This window comes from Diadema antillarum, unplaced genomic scaffold, assembly GCF_040938485.1.
Source record: "Diadema antillarum isolate AM-2024a unplaced genomic scaffold, OU_Dant_1.0 seq00001052_RagTag, whole genome shotgun sequence".
NCBI classification, from domain to species: Eukaryota; Metazoa; Echinodermata; class Echinoidea; order Diadematoida; family Diadematidae; genus Diadema; species Diadema antillarum.
The window spans coordinates 125,123-141,595 of NW_027271882.1; the positions used below are offsets into that span (position 1 = coordinate 125,123).

At 36.6% G+C, this 16,473-nt stretch overlaps 1 protein-coding gene across 1 annotated transcript in view; it reads left to right on the plus strand.

Annotated features, from left to right (window-relative positions):
• The first annotated feature begins 905 nt into the window (after positions 1-905).
• The window catches only part of LOC139743163 (centrosomal protein POC5-like), a 29,183-nt gene continuing 13,615 nt past the window's right edge, over positions 906-16,473 (plus strand). The window contains exons 1-3 of the mRNA XM_071653672.1: positions 906-1,140; positions 8,100-8,261; positions 9,077-9,255. Coding sequence (XP_071509773.1) covers positions 906-1,140; positions 8,100-8,261; positions 9,077-9,255 — 576 coding nt within the window. The remainder of the gene's footprint in view (positions 1,141-8,099; positions 8,262-9,076; positions 9,256-16,473) is intronic.

Genomic DNA, 16,473 nt, shown 5'->3' on the forward strand with positions numbered 1-16,473 from the left:
AACCATCAGCAAATCAATTTTCAGCTTTTGCCATGGTAACCTCAGCGAAGATATGGTTGACCCCCCACCAAAAAAAAAAAAAAAAAAAACGTAAGAAATGGGCCCTACAGCTGTAGTTGTTCACATCTGCGTGCACATTTTGATTTTGTTTGTCTATCACGGCTATAACGGTATTACAGTAGGACTTTGATTATCGGACCACGTTGAGACCGGCAGGCCTCGTGATAACCGGTTTGGCTGCATAAGAGAGATCATATGGTCAAACACAAAAATATTCACTTTTTGGCATAGCATGCTATAGGCCTATGCACATGATATTACCAATACTAATATCAGGATTATCTGCATGGCAGTGTTACATACTTCACATGATACGGAAATAAAATGAAATTGATAAGGATAATATCCCTTCATGTCCCTTGTATTGTTTATTTCGACAATGAGATCAATATTGCGACTCGTTGAATACTGCTGCTGCAGTGTACTGTAACCAATGCTGTGCACTTGTGGTGACTCAGTGCCTGTGACAAGTCATTGGCATCGTCTCAAGAACTAACTTAAAATAAAAGTTACAGTCTGCTGCGATGATTGGAATGCGTCCGGTTGCGTATTTGCATGATAAGGGTTGAATGTGTGTTTGTTTTGAGCGAGATTTGCCACTGAAAATAAATGAAAACTAGTTGATGTCTGGATAACAGAGAAGCTGGATAATCAATGGCAGGTGTATTTGGAAAATTGTAAGTCACCTTCAACCAGAACCAAGCGTCATCTAAATATATGATGCAAGTAACTATCCAGACTTACAGCATCATTTTTCATATTGACATGGAGAACATAGCTTTCATAAAATCATTTGTTTAACTATTTTTTTTTTTTGTATTTGTTTTTGTCGTGGCAGATAAAGAATGTCAACTACAACTGATGCCGACAGCATCCCCATGCTGCCTCCGGACGACTCCCCTGGAAGTTCCGTCTCCTCCAGTCTTCAGGAGGAGTACCAGGAACTTCTCCAGTATGCCGTGGTCACCCCCCACTATGATCCCTCTCAGCTCCCACAAACCCTGGCTGGAGCAGCACGGTCCTTTCAGCCCCAGAGGACAGTGAAGGACCAGCTGCTGTACGTAGACTCCACGGCTACGGGTAAGATTTCTGAGTCCAGTGCTGTTTGTGCACACTCACGTGGAATGTAGAACCTTGCTGAAATTATCAGCCTGTTTCATGCGAGCTTTAAATCAATGTAAAGCAAACTCACCTGCCTTCTGTTCCCCCTGTCTCTTGCTCTCCCTGCTTCTAATATTAGTCTTATTTTGTCCTTTGCCTCAGTTTGTCCAGCTCACCTTCTGTCTCTTTGGTTTGAAATCTTGGCATAAAACCTTTGCATAAAAACTTTTGCTCTATATTATATCTCTGCCTTCTGCGACTATCTTATCTTTAATAATGACAAGGTGAAGTAGTTTGCTACTCACTCTGAAGAGGGGTACAGTAAGAGCCAACTTAGCCCTGTTTCCTTTCAAATTGCTTTCAGTGCCATCTAGAGGGAGTAAATTTCGCAGTGAAAGGTACGGATTAATCTTTTTTGAATCATTGAATTAGACATGAGTGCGAGTGGGAAGAATTTTCAGATTAGAAGCGCAGCAGTTCTCATAAATGAAGAAATGAGATTTATTGAAATGGAATAAGAAAATGCAAATGTGTCATGGTTGTGAGAATGTACACTGTCACGCTCAGAGCCACACCAACCTGTAATGACGCTGATGCAGTGCTCATACATTATGCACTGATAGCATTGAGCATGTGGTACTTAACATGCCAAAAGTGACAGCATAGTGAGTCAAATGTGCTTTAATAATACTCGGTGCATAGTCAGTCAGGCAACATAAAAGGAATGTTACTAAAAGATAGAGGCACACATTTGCACAAGTCCTTAAATGAAAATTAAATCTCACTGACTAACCACAGGATACGTTTCAATCTTGCAAGAGTGAAAAATATTATTGTTTGTGTCAGTAATGCAAGAAATCAACAATATTTAGAGAAATCACCAAAGATATGTTATTGAAATTGACAATATTAGTAAAGAAAGCATTCAATGTGAAATTTAGCAGTCAATAAGATTTACTGTACTTTGTCTGGCGTCCTTGAGACTTTGTGAGACTCCATGAGACTATGCTAATCAAGACCATGTGACAGCATGGTTTCATTTCTGTGGTTTCCCTCATTTCCTTAACTTCCTGTTTGTTTGTTTTTCCAAAAATGAGTGCTACAAATTTCAAATTTCCATGAAAGAAGTGATTTAAGGCAAATAGCTCAGTTTTTGTCACTATAAAAGATATTTCCCCCTCTTTTTTGTTTGTACCAATTCAAGCCAACATGTGAAAAGAGCTTTTGTTTTTCCCTTTTTGGTATTGGCAGACAAACCAGATAAGAAAATGTTTGCAACAATCTGACATCCTATGTACATGTCCAGGATCACGATAGTTCTTTGATCCTTCATACACATTAGCCTTCATTTTATTTTTCATTTGTGCTTTTATGGAAGGGCATTGTATCTTGTTTTGGGACCCCTGTAGTGTTATCTGTAGATATTCATTTCTCTGAAACGATTTCCTTTGTTTTGGTTCTTGGATAGCTGCAACATTTTAATCATGTGAAATACAACATGCAAAGATCATCTTAGAGCAAAGTGTTACAACTTACCCTGTTATGATTTTTTTTTTTTTTTTTTTTTTTTTGTGCCTTTGAGTTGAAAGATCTTTGTGAAATGAATTTGTGGGTTGAAGCAAGGCCTTAGGATATTTTGTTGAAGCTCACGAAAGTAGGAGTCATTCTTAAATTTGATGGATTTTCGCTGTGATTGCCATAATTTGATTCCAAATGTGACACTTACTCAAGCCACTTGAATGGTCAAAGCTCTTAAAGTGTGCTTCCGTAGATGGCAATAACCTTCCATAAACACAAGTTTCTAATTTGTTATAAAAGGCCAAATTCTGATATTCAAGAAATGCCTTAATTGTCAATATCTATTATAAACAAAAAAATATGTTGATTAGAATTTAGATTGATTTCCTGAAAACATGGTATGTAGCAGTGTTTTACAATTTTAAATTTCATTTTCTGATCACAAAATTCAGCAACTTTGCTTCCTTGTTATCAGATCCTCTGATTTGATATTGATATGCATACAAAAGTACTTAAGGGACAGGAATTGAGCTGGGTGGTCACCATATGGCCTACAGTCTATCAAGAAAGAATCATTAAAAAGAGAGGAAAGGTATTCTTTTGATGTACCCACAATATCCAAACCCCCTACCTGTTCTTATTCAAAGTAATTTTAAAAGTAAAGATTGTGTTCAGGAGCAGCAGTACTTGTAACTCATGTTTCAATTTATATTTATACCCCAGCCAAACAAAGTTTGAAGGGGGTATATAGGAATCAGCGGACGGTCGGGCGGTCGGGCGGTCGGTCGGGCGGTCGGTCCGTTGCAAATCTTGCGTCGCGAACTACTTCCTCAGTTTTCAACCGATTCCCATAAAACTTGGCACAGATGTGTGCCTTGGGTTGTAGATGTGCAGACATACATGTGTGTATTTTTTGACAGTACCCAAAAGTACGTTGCCATGGTATCGGCATATTATGGGCAAAAATGGGTACAAATCTTGCGTCGCGAACTCCTCCCACAGTTTTTGATCAATTTTTATGAAATTAGGTACAGATGTTCATCTGAATATGTTAATGTGCAAGACACATATTATCAGTGTTCTTCCAATTCTCATGGAATTCATATTGAATGTTTGTCTTAGGATATAGGTCAGCATGACACATTTCTTGACAGTGACAAAAAGTATGTTGCCATGGTAACAGCTCACATATTATGAGCCAAAATGATGGAAAATTTTGTGTTGCAAACTACTTCCTCAGTTTTTGCCCAATTTCCATGAAACTTGGTACAGATGTGTGCCTTTGGTTGTAGATGTGCAAGACGCATTTTTCGACAGTACCCGAAAGTACGTTGCCATGGTAACGGCATATTAATGGCAGAAGATCAAGGAAAGATCTTGTGGATTTAACTACTTCCTCAGTTTTTTGACCAAAGCTTATGAAATGTTGTTTGGCGAGGGTATAACCAGTCGCTGTAGCGACATTTCTAGTTTTTACTTACAAGTAGTCTATGCATTAAAGATCCAGAATGCCACATACAGTCAAGTACATGGTGTAGCTCTTTTTTTTTTTAATACCTCCCCTGAGCAGAGTTCCAGGTTGTCAGTCTGTCCGTCCATACCACATCTCATTCATGTTTTGTTCTCTTTGAATTCCCTCGCTTAAACTGCACCTGACTATATTGTGCCTTGTAATTAAAGGACACACTTATTTTTATTTTTTTTTTTATTTTTTTTATTTTTTACTATATTTGTATATTCTGGATCTATATTGTAGATGAAGTCTTTACATGAATGTAGTGTTACATAAGATCATGGTAATTTAATTTGTGTGTTGATAGACTGTGCTGTAGCAAGAAATATCAAATAGTATTCATTGGTAAGCATTCAAAGTATTATGATATTATTTCATTGTTTATTCTTTTTTCCTTTTTTTCCACTCAGAGTTGACCACATGTTGGATGCATCACTAATCAACTGCCAAAGTCTGACAAAAAACAAACAAACAAACAAAAAACAAGCAAAACCTCAAATAATGTTAAAAATGCAGCTTGTTAAAGCAGGGTTCATACGGGTCATGGAAAACCTGGAAAGTCATGGAATTTGGCCTAGTCGTTTTCCAGGCCTTGAAAGTCATGAAAAACTGGTAAATTCATCAAAAGGTCATGGAAAGTCATGGAATTGCGAAAATTATAGAAGTTTATCTGTTGTTTGTGTGAGATGTATGTATTCCCTTTACTTCGCTTTGATTTGAGATCATATTTTCAGTTTAATGTGTTAAAAAAAAGAATTATGTAAAAGTCATGGAAAGATCATGGAATTCTGGCTAGAAAGGTCATGGAAAGTCATGGAATTTACTTCATGAGAAAGAGTATGAACCCTGTAAAGGCAACTTGTTACTTTATTCATTTTAAAGGGATTGTATAGTTTTGGTTGAGACCTGATTTCAGGTTTCTAACATTTTTTGGTGAAATAAGGAGAAACTTCTTATGAAATATGAAAGAGCATGTAATTCTATGAGGAATTCAACATTTATTTGATGAAAATTGGTTTTGAAATGGCTGAGATATCCAAAAAAGAGCGATTCTAATAAAGTGTGGGACCCACACTTTATTACGATCGCTTTGTTTTACTTTGTTTTTGGATGTTTCAGTCATTCCAAACCTGATTTTCATCAAATAAACTTTGAATTCCTCTTAAAATGGTATGCTCTGTACTATATCAAGTGTTTTCTTGGTATCTCGCATAAAGTTAAAAGCCCAATTCTCATCTCCACCAATACTGTACTATATTTAAATAGTTTGTCATGATTTCGTTGTCTTTCTTTGAATTTTATGAAATATAATTAAATCAAGAATTCAAATGTTCACTCCCATTTGTCTAGGCAGTTTTGAAATATTTCAGTCATTTCTTTCCTGGATTCATTAATTTCATAGCTTACTAACTGTCGTGGAGAAGTAATTGATTTGCATCTGTCAATATGTTAAAACTGCTGTGCACTTTGCATCCACATCGATATCAATGTGCAAGTCATGAGCAAATTTGTTTTGAGCCCAGAGAATGAAGAATTGCTTGCTGTTTGCCTTCATAATGACACTCTGTCTGGCTTCGAGTGGTGCCCATGAACTGAGATGGAAAACCAGGTTGGGGGGGGGGGGGGAATTATTCTTTATGTGCCATGCACAATAATGACTTTCAGGTGAGTTTCAGAGCGGTGGTATATTGAGGGTGGGACATTTTGGCAGAGAAAACTGTGCGCTGTAATATTAACTGGTTGGAAATAATGTATCCAGTGACTGGGGTAGTTAATAGTAGTCTGTAATTGTGTAAAGTGCATTGAAATACTTAACAAGTGTGAAATGCGCTATATAAAAACCAACTATTATTATTAAGCTCGGCATTCAGTACGACTCTTTGAGCAATGGCGGAACACATGATCACATACGTTTTACAGTTTCTTTGGTATAAGAATGATGGGGGGGGGGGGGGGGGGGTCCTTAAAAATTTGCCCTTGAATTATTATTCCTAACTCGTTGACATCGAGTAGCTGTGACATAGATTATAATGTTGGCAATACATGAAGGCTAGATCAATAGCTATGATTGTTTCCCCACAAGCCAGTAACGGTTAGGCCTGTATGTTTGCTGTATTAAAGCGTGCTCTCCTTTGTCTAAAATATGCTGCTGTAGCGAGATAGAAATGCATAATACACTCATGTTGCTAGGTTTAGTGCAAAGGCTGATGGATGAGGTCTTGGTAATAAGGATCCATCACTCAATAGTGTCTCTTTTTCTTTTAGAAGTGCATCAACCCTCCATTTCCATTTCAATAGGGAGACATTTAATGTATTTGTGCAAATTCAGGTAATTGGTATAAAATTGATAGTCAAAAGGACGGGTGCTCTACACTCCAAGTAGCCACTTACCATTGTAGTTGATGTGCATTCACTGGAAATACAAAATTGCGTGTGTTTCAAACTTTGCAATTTACCCTGGTGCATTGCCATTAAATTAGCTGTTTCAAGTCAGTCAGTTTAATTCACCACCAGTTTTGTACAATTGTACATGATGCCACTTTTCTGTGCTGAGCATTGGTGCCAGTGACCTTGTCAGTGTGTTTTGCTCCGATGCTAGGATGCTTGAAAATAGAATGTACATCACAAAGATATAGCTATAAAAGCTTGTTTAATTCAAAAGTGTAAAATGCATTTTGTTTGCTATTCACATGACAACAAAATGAAATGCTTGCAGAATGTGTTGTCGTGAGTGTGCAAAACGAAGCAATGAACTAGTTTAATACAAGAAGTCTCTCTTTTTGTCTCTGTCTGCTGCAAACTTTATAAACTATTTGAATTTACAGTCAGAGAAATTCATAGATTATTTTTTTGTTAACAGCAGAAGGAAGTGGATCTTAAGATCATTGCTGCCTGTCTGACTAAACTACAATAGTCCGTCTTAGCTTTATTGTGCTGGATAACAATCATGAATTTCTAAAATCAAAAATAAATGTCACCACATACATACAGGGAATAATTTTCAAACTCAAATTTGATTAGCAATTTCAGCTGGTGAAAAATATCTTCAATGATATCCTGTACACTTTTATGTATGAAAACTGCTACACAAAAGTTAGTTTGTATAGCAGTGGTGTAAAAATGCATAGCAAATTGCGATGCGATACCAGGAAAATTATTCCGTGTACATAACATGCAGGAAGGGAGAAACGTATTATAAATATTTTGCATTGGGGTGTGTGAATATATCCAAGTCTATAAAAAAATCTTTTTGTGTCAGGAAATGAATACAAATTTGTGGATATTTGCTGATGGGCAGAGGAATAGATGAATAGGTATAGATACAGTTGTAATTAGGTAACAAGAAGGAGATATAGGTATCGGTAGATAGATGGATACTTTAGATAGATAGACTATAGATCATAGATAGATAGATAGATAGATACTGTAAAACATGATATTTTCACAGCATGAAATTTTTGTGAGTTGCCTCTAAAATTCAATGCGTTTAGTGTAGCCAAGAACTTTTACATGCATTTTAATTTTGCGAATCTTGGCTGTCGCGAAATTCATGAAATTAAAATGCGCGCAAACATTCCTCATTTTACAGTAGATAGATGGGTAGATACATGTACAATGTAGGTAAAAGATGGATACATGGATTTCTATAAGCAAGCATTTTTTCTTTTCTTTTCCCCTCTTTTTTTTTCTTTAGCTGTAGATTAACTTTAAGAGTCAATTTTGGGCCATCACATCAAAGCCCAGAGACTGTTGTGGGTAAATGTTCAATAAGTGTCACACAGTGAGAGACCAATGTTCACTACTGTACATCAGTTGACATTTACACATGACTAGTTGTATCAATTTTCCATATAAATGAACAGATTTCCTTCTCCTTTCTTCCAATCCTCTCCCCCCCCCCCCAAAGAGGAGTCAGCGTCCACCAGTGATGGCTCAGACCCTCTGGGGGCAAGCATGAGGGCCAAACAGGGCTCCGTGGATGAAGAGGAGGAGGATGAGGTGACCACGGAGGAGCCAGATGGAGATGGTGTACAAATACCTGGGGAGCTTCACAGGAGGGACCTCACAGGTATATTGTCAGGGTCAGGGTTCAACTCCCTGCTGCTACATGTACATTGCACATCCATCTATCCCCCATTTCCTCCCACCCACCCCCCCCCCCCCATTTCCAAAGACCTCTAATTCAATGCTTGTCTTGATTCACCTGCAAAATGATACATGAGTGAAGGGCAACTTGGATAGATGGACACAATAGTTGTTTTCTTTGTGTGCTCTTATCAGAGACTTTACAAAATCGGACATTGTTTGACTGCCTGTAAGTGTTGTATGCTAGCCTGGCAGAAGTTGTTTGAAAAGTCATCCAAAAATTTTAGCTAGACATGGCTTAACATTAAATAAAGAAACAGCTCTCACTTTCTTGCCTTCCAAAGTTTCACCAATTATGTATATAGTCACTAAATAGTGCATTTTATGCAAATAAAATTATGATAGGTGTCAAATCTCAACTAATGCTGCATCTCACAGTAAGATATGACAACACTTCCTGAATTTCATAAGCCACAGCTACTTTACATCTATTCACTGTCCTCAAAAAAGGCAAGTCCACCTTCATAGACATGTGGTTTGAGTGAAGGCAACAATATTAGTAGAACACACCAGTGAAAATTTGGGGAAAATCAGACAATCTTAAGGTTCATAGGACCTAAAAATCTGGAGCAGACATTTTATAATTAAGCTACAAGGATTTTCAGTTTCAGTGTCAGAAGCAATGTGGGTGTGTATCTTCCTAAAAATGGAGGTTTGATACAAGTATTGTGATACTTGTCACAAAAAACAAACACACAAACGCAGAGAGGTATTTTTTTTTCTTTTGATGTAAAACAGAGCTCTCCTCCCCTATGAGGCCGATCCCTGATGCTGAGACGCCAGAAACGCCCACCACCGACCAGTCCACCATCGCCAACACCTCGGACGTGGCTTCGTCCCCCGTCGTCGACGGCGACATCGTGAGGATGGAGAAACTGCTGGATAGTTGGAGTCTGGAGCTGAAGAGGAACATCCTGGTAAGTCCCCCACATAGCTCCTATTTTGCACGGAAATGTCGGCTTGATTTCACTGGGTCCGGGTTCTCTTTTGAGTGGGAGTAATGGGAGTATGTCATGGTCGACCAGCTGGCAGGACAGGGATGGTCAGAGAACGTTCCTGCGAGTATGTGTTTGGAATGTTGTTGAGGGAAGGTTATGAAGTCCTGAAGTGCTTTGAAGTGATTTCATTGCCTTGGTGATATCTACACTTAAACTTGAACAAAAAAACGGCGATAAGAGTATTTTGTAATTGCCCATCCAACTACATCCCCCCCCCCCCCCCCACCGACTAAAAAAGAAACTAAAGAAAAAGTTAAACCATCTGTTTCAGTGCATGAGTACTTAGGTAGTCTGCAACGTAGTGCTCTCAGTCCCTGTCAATCAGTGTCATGCAATATTCATGAGGGGGAGGGGGGTGGGGCGAGCATGTTTCTTTTTTTTTTTTGGGAGGGGGGAGGAGGGACAAAATCTGTTGGCCATATCGTACCTCTGCACTTACTGTCAACCAGTGGTAGTGCATTCTTTCTTGACATTTCAAACTTTGTAATGCACTCTGAGTATGGTAAGCTTGTGCACAGGTTCACAATACAGACGTGCAAAGTCTTTCTTGTTCTACACAACAGGAACCTCTCTCTCTCTATGTCAAAAATGAATGAATGAATGAATAAAGAGATAGATAAGTAGATAGACAGATGAATAAATAAATGAATGATCTAATTGATTGATTAATGAAAGAATGAATCAATCAATAGATATAGAGTGAATAATTGAATAAATACATGAGTGAATAAATGAATATAAATGTTTTATATATATTCATAATTTATTTATGTTTTTATATTCATTTATTTATGCATGCATACATATATTCATTTATTTCTTTCTTTTTACATTTAATCATTAAAAAGAATAAATGTAACTATTTCCTGAAGCCCTGACAACAGTATAATTCGAAGTCTTCCTGACTCATTGAAATTCCTCAAACATGGCAAGACATACAGTATACATATGTACAAGTATTTCCCTGATGGCTTGTTGGAGCTGAACTGATTTTAATGGGGGAATGTATTAGTAGCAACCTGGATATATACAAATGCTTCAGGTAGGCAGCATATAGTATACAATTAATGACTGCTATGAGGGGCACAGTTAAAATTATGGGCCCAAGGTGATGTGAAAACCATAACTATGCCCTCAGCTTTGCTTCGGGCATAGTTATGGTTTTCACATCACCGAGGGCCTACATAATTTTAACTGTGCCCCGAATATCAAGCTGTCATTATTTGTTTTATATACCGAAAATATAGATTCCAAAATATAGATACCGAAAATATAGATTCTAGTCTCTTTTACAGCCCTTGTAATCAACGCTGATCGACGGCGCGGCGGTCGTATCATTGGTGCGTACATATGAGTGATCATCTATGTGTACGGGGTTGCGACTGTCTCCAAACCTATTTACAGGGCACAGTGACCGCTAGTCTCTTTTACAGCACGCTGATCGAATGCACGGCGGTCGTATCATTGGTTTCAATTCAATCAATCATAGTTTATTTTCCAATCAACGAAAATCAAAAACATAGTACAATGTATACATGTCATTAAATGATATTGTTCAAACGCTTGCAAAAGATTCATGTAATATACGAGACAAATTATAGAACAACATATTATGTACAATAATAAAGAGGAACACTGTACAAATACTACGTGGGCGAGCGGAAAATAAATTCGATCATGGAAAATAGTGATCCACTAAAAAGCAAAGCTTGTCGGACGTGGATCGCTAGATAAATAATGAGTGAATGATATACTATTCTATAACAATATACATGTAGTTATTTTGAGATACACAGGTCGGGAAAAAAATATAGAATACCAATGCTATAGTGCCCGGACACTGTTCATTGAACCACGTGTACCGGGGAAATATGACAAGGACAATACATTCGTACACACATTCAATTACCCACACGCATATACACTGTTGGACGCGAAACAGTACCGAGAGGAGAGAAGACGGTAACAATGTACAAGTCTACGAAGAACAATAGACGGGAAAGGAAAAGGAGAGAAGAAAGAAGAGAGGTCTGCACACAGAACACGCCAAGTGCTGCGACATCAGGACAGGTGAAAGCTCAAACATAAATTATAGCAATTTAAATTATCTAAGATTATAAGTAGAAAGTAAATGTTTTCTGAGTTTATATTTAAATGTGACAAATCTGGGGGAATCTTTTAAACTATTATCTAAATTATTCCAAAGTCTGGGTCCGGTATAAAGAAATGTATTTTGGGCATGTGCGGTTCTCATTAACGGAAGATGGAATTCGTCGGATCGTCGCGTGGGATAGTTATGAACATGACTGTTTCGATGAAATAAATCGTGGAATATTTTAGGTAAAAAGGTACTATTGTAATTAAACATAAACTGACCAAGTTGAAACACATACAAATCATTTACTTTTAATATTTTATGGTCAGAAAACAAAGCATCTGTATGTTCTCGGGTATGTAAATTAAAAACAATTCTAAGCGCTTTCTTTTGCAATAAAAGAAGTTTATCAAGTAACATCTGATATGTATTACCCCAAGCAAGAATCCCGTAGTTTAAATAAGGGAGTATCAAACTAGAATAAAGAGTTAATAATGCAGATGAAGGAAGATAATATTTCAATCTATTCATTACGCCAATGTTACGTGAAATAATTTTACATATGTTATCAATATGATTCCTCCATGAAAGATTGTTATCAATGCAAACACCAAGAAATTTAAAAGAAGAAACTTCTTCTAAGGGAGTAGTATCAAATGTTATATTGCCTGGGAGGCTATCTAAAGAATTACTAAAAAGCATAACTTTTGTTTTTTGAATATTTAATGACAATTTGTTTGCGTATATCCATTGTATAACCTTTATCAATTCTTCATTGACTGTTCTTATTAAGATATTTGGGTCAGGGTGGGAAAAAAAAAGATTAGAGTCATCCGCGAATAATATGAATGATAGTTTCTCCGAGGATCTATGAAAATCATTAATATAAATAATGAATAACAATGGGCCTAATAAACTCCCTTGTGGAACACCACATGCAATTGTTTTACTTTGAGAGTCAAAGCCGTTGACATGTACAAATTGGGATCTTTCTGATAGGTAACTCGTGAACCACTCCAAGGCCTTTCCACGTATTCCATAATGAGACAGTTTGGCGAGAAGTATTCCGTGGTTAATCGTGTCAAAGGCCTTGGAGAAGTCCAAGAAGATACCTATTGTGTGTGAAAGTGTGTCGAGTGCGTGTGTGACTTTGTCGATGAGGGCAAGTAGTGCGTGTGTTGTGCTGTGATTTTCCCTGAATCCAAATTGAAAGTTTGAAAATATGTCGCAGGTTTTAAGAAAACGTACTGTCCTGATGTAGACTATTCTTTCAAGAATCTTAGAAATAGAAGATAATAAAGATATGGGTCTATAGTTATTGACATCATCCTTCTCCCCTTTCTTATAAATAGGAATTACTTTCGCAATTTTCATGCTATTTGGCACATGGCCAGTTGCAAGCGATGAGTTGATAATATGTACTAAGGGATCCACTATTTGAGGAATTATGTTTTTTATCAAATGGTTGTCAATTCCGTCATGGCCAGGACTTTTACCTTCTTTCAAATTGGCAACAATCTTTATTATTCCTTCTTTATATGTTGGGTCAAAAAATATAGTTTTAGAGTTAGGTGTATCTAAAAAATCACTAAAAGATTTACTAGAAAGAGGAATATTTTGAGAAAGATTTTTTCCAATTGAAGAAAAGAAGTCATTAAAAATTTCAGCCATGCCAGCGGGAGTGTTGCTGGAGGCATTGCCCCACCGAACTTCAGAAATATTAGATGAATTGTTAGGTGTATTCATAGCATTCTTTAATGTTTTCCATGTGTTTTTAATGTCATTTTTATATTTGCTTATCTGATTAACATAAAAAAGTTTCTTCTGCGTACGCAATAATTTGGTGAGTGTGTTTTTGTATGAAACATATTTTTTCTTATTTTTTTCAGTGGGATTACATCTATATTTATAAAACAAATTATTTTTCCTATTTATAGATCGTAATATAGACTGGGTTATCCACGGGAGTCTTGGAATTTGCTTATATCTATTTTTTATGTTACGCAGGGGAATATGGTTATCGATTTCGGAGGTAAGAGTAGATATGAAATAATCATAAGACAAATTGACATCGGTAGTGTTGTATACAGAAGACCAATCGAGTTCTTTTAAACTGTTTTGGAGACTTGTAAGATTATCTGCAGTAATCTTACGACGCTTATAATAATTATTTTGTTTATTCAGTTTAATTGGAACCTGAGCAAATATAGGAAAATGGTCAGTGATGTCTGAGAGGACGATACCAGACTCAGGAAGTGGAAGAACATTACAAAAAATGTTGTCTATGAGGGTAGCCGATTGGCTGGTGACACGGGTAGGCTTGGAAATTAATGGTAAAAACGAAGCAGACATTAATGTTTCTATAAATTCTTTTGAACTGTTTTGGGAGTTACATTTCATGAGATCGATATTAAAATCGCCCATCAGAAATGTATCTTTAATAGATATCATGGGATTTTGTACTAAATCCTGCAAAACTGTCAAAAAATCATTCAAATTTGACCGAGGGGGCCTGTAAATTACACCAATCATAATATTTTTTCCATGTGGATTTATCAATTCAATAAAAAGGGATTCGAGAACATCGCTCATAACACTAATCTCCTCATGTATAATATATTTAAATTTTTTCGAGATGTACAAACCAACTCCTCCACCAACTCTCTCATTTCTATTTCTAAATACAAATTCGAATCCGGGTAAAGAAAATAAATGACTGATATTAGAGTTCAACCATGTTTCTGTTAGCCCTATGATGGAGCAAGATTTATGATCTGGGTTTTCTAAGAGTAAGCGCAACTTATCAAAATTTTTATTGATACTGCGTATGTTAAAGTGAGCTAACAAAAATGTTTCATCAACTGTATTCGTGATCCGATTTTTATACTGATTTTCGGTCAAATAAACACACGATGGACTCTGGACTGGATCATTTGAGTCAAATCTATATTCAAATTCTTGTGCTGAGGTATTGTATTTATCGGATATGTAATCTTCATATAAACTGGAGATCATATTTGCATGATCAGATTCAGAGTGCCTTACTGTGTTATAGAATTCATCATTATTCAAAGAATTAAAAGCAAAGTTTATTGTGTCAGCCATGGGTTAGAATATAAAACATTCGGGAATTAATAACTGGCCTCCCGCCTGGTCCTAACTCAGCAGCTACGTGGGGGTATGCAGACCTAAAAGAAGAAAGGAAACCGAAATGCGTACAGAGAAACATGAAACACAGACAAAACAAGGAAACGAACATGAACACAGATGACACAGAGTCAACATCGTTGCGGATGGTACACAAGGCCATGGGCTCGTATACAATACCTAACATGAACTTATTTAACAAACAAAGACTAGGCAGAGTAGGCAAAGTACTAGGCAGCGTCCACGAGCATATTAAACTTCTCGACCACTTAATGACAAAATAAGGAACCAGTTATTGTTGTGGGTTTTTTTGGTAGTCGGATCGCCTATCCAAAATAACTAATTCTTATACCATTGGGATTTATAATCAGTACGAACAATTATATCAAAGTAATGCAAAAACACATACACACAAAAAGGCAATTCCATTGTTGTTAAAATTTTCATCAAACTGATATGCAAATACAGTGTACAAACAAAATTGCCCAAAATACGAGTACACAATGTGTAAATACATAAAATAATAGATAGCCCAATCTGTCTCACTGAGTGAGTACCCTAGATAAAAGAGCGAGGGAGGGAGGGAGAGAGAGAGAGAGAGAGAGAAAGAAAAAAGTGAGTGAGAGGGGGAATGAAAAGAGAATCTAGACAACAAATCTTGACGAACTGAACAAAACGGCTATGCAATTAACTTATAACATTCGTGGGTATACATGTGTCAACAGGTGTGTGTGTGTGCATAAGAAGGCAAAAGCAAAGCCGAGAATAGATGAAAAAATAAAGGCGTGTTGTCACCTGGGAAAAATGTTTGCACAATTATTACGTCATTACACTCTTGCATAAAAATAACGTTCTGACAACAGAACGCCTCCCAATCTCCAGTTATTTTAAATATGTTATGGCTTTGAATTTTAAATAACTAATACATTAAGACGACCAACGGCAGTCAAGGGGCCAACATCACCTGATATGATACAACAAATTGCCATAACTATCCATGAGTATAAACAGCACCTATAAACAAGCCCAAGTAGTACAGCAACGAAGGTTGCTGGGCGACGGTGTCCCAAAACAGGTGATCCGTGTCCCTCCCCCCCCCCCCTCCAGCTACCGCAAAGTTCATAATAACAACATTCCAGAAATGTAACAAATTTTGTCAATCATTACTTCTTTAGTGTTAAACGGATGCATATTTTCCGGCGGTGTACAAGTAACAAACACAACATAAGACAAATTACTGAGACAGCTTCGTGTAGCAGAGCTTTAAATCAATCTTATCGTATTACATTATACTAACAAACATTTTATCTTTGTTAAGTATAATTATATATAAAAATGATTATATGAGTTAACTTTCCCTGGAACTGTTACCAAAAACAAAACATAAAATGATAATTCTGATTACCGAGAAACTACATGTATTACAAATACAAACATGTATTTAAACCTGGTTGGTACTGGAAAAGGGGGGCTCGTACAACAAATACATATATATCTTAATTTGTGATCAACTTTATCCATTACACAAACAAACAAATGGGGTTTATGTAGATCGTTTTCCTATTCCCTTTCTTCCTTATCATCTGATTATTTTTTTTTTCAATACTGGGTTTGATCTGAAGGTCATACATGAGAATCAGCATTCCACACGAAAAATAAAGAACTTGATGTCAACATGGACATACATTGTGGAAAAGATATTATGAATAAATGCGTACTGTATGTATTACTTTGTCTTGACTAGAAAATGGAAATGAAAAGGGAAAAAGAAAAAAAAACTTCATATTATGCGTATTATGCTTGGAGAATTTTCACACACATACAAAAACAAAATGTATTAAACTTTAAAGTCAGCTTTAACACAGGTTTCAGTCATTTTAACAAATAAAAGGATT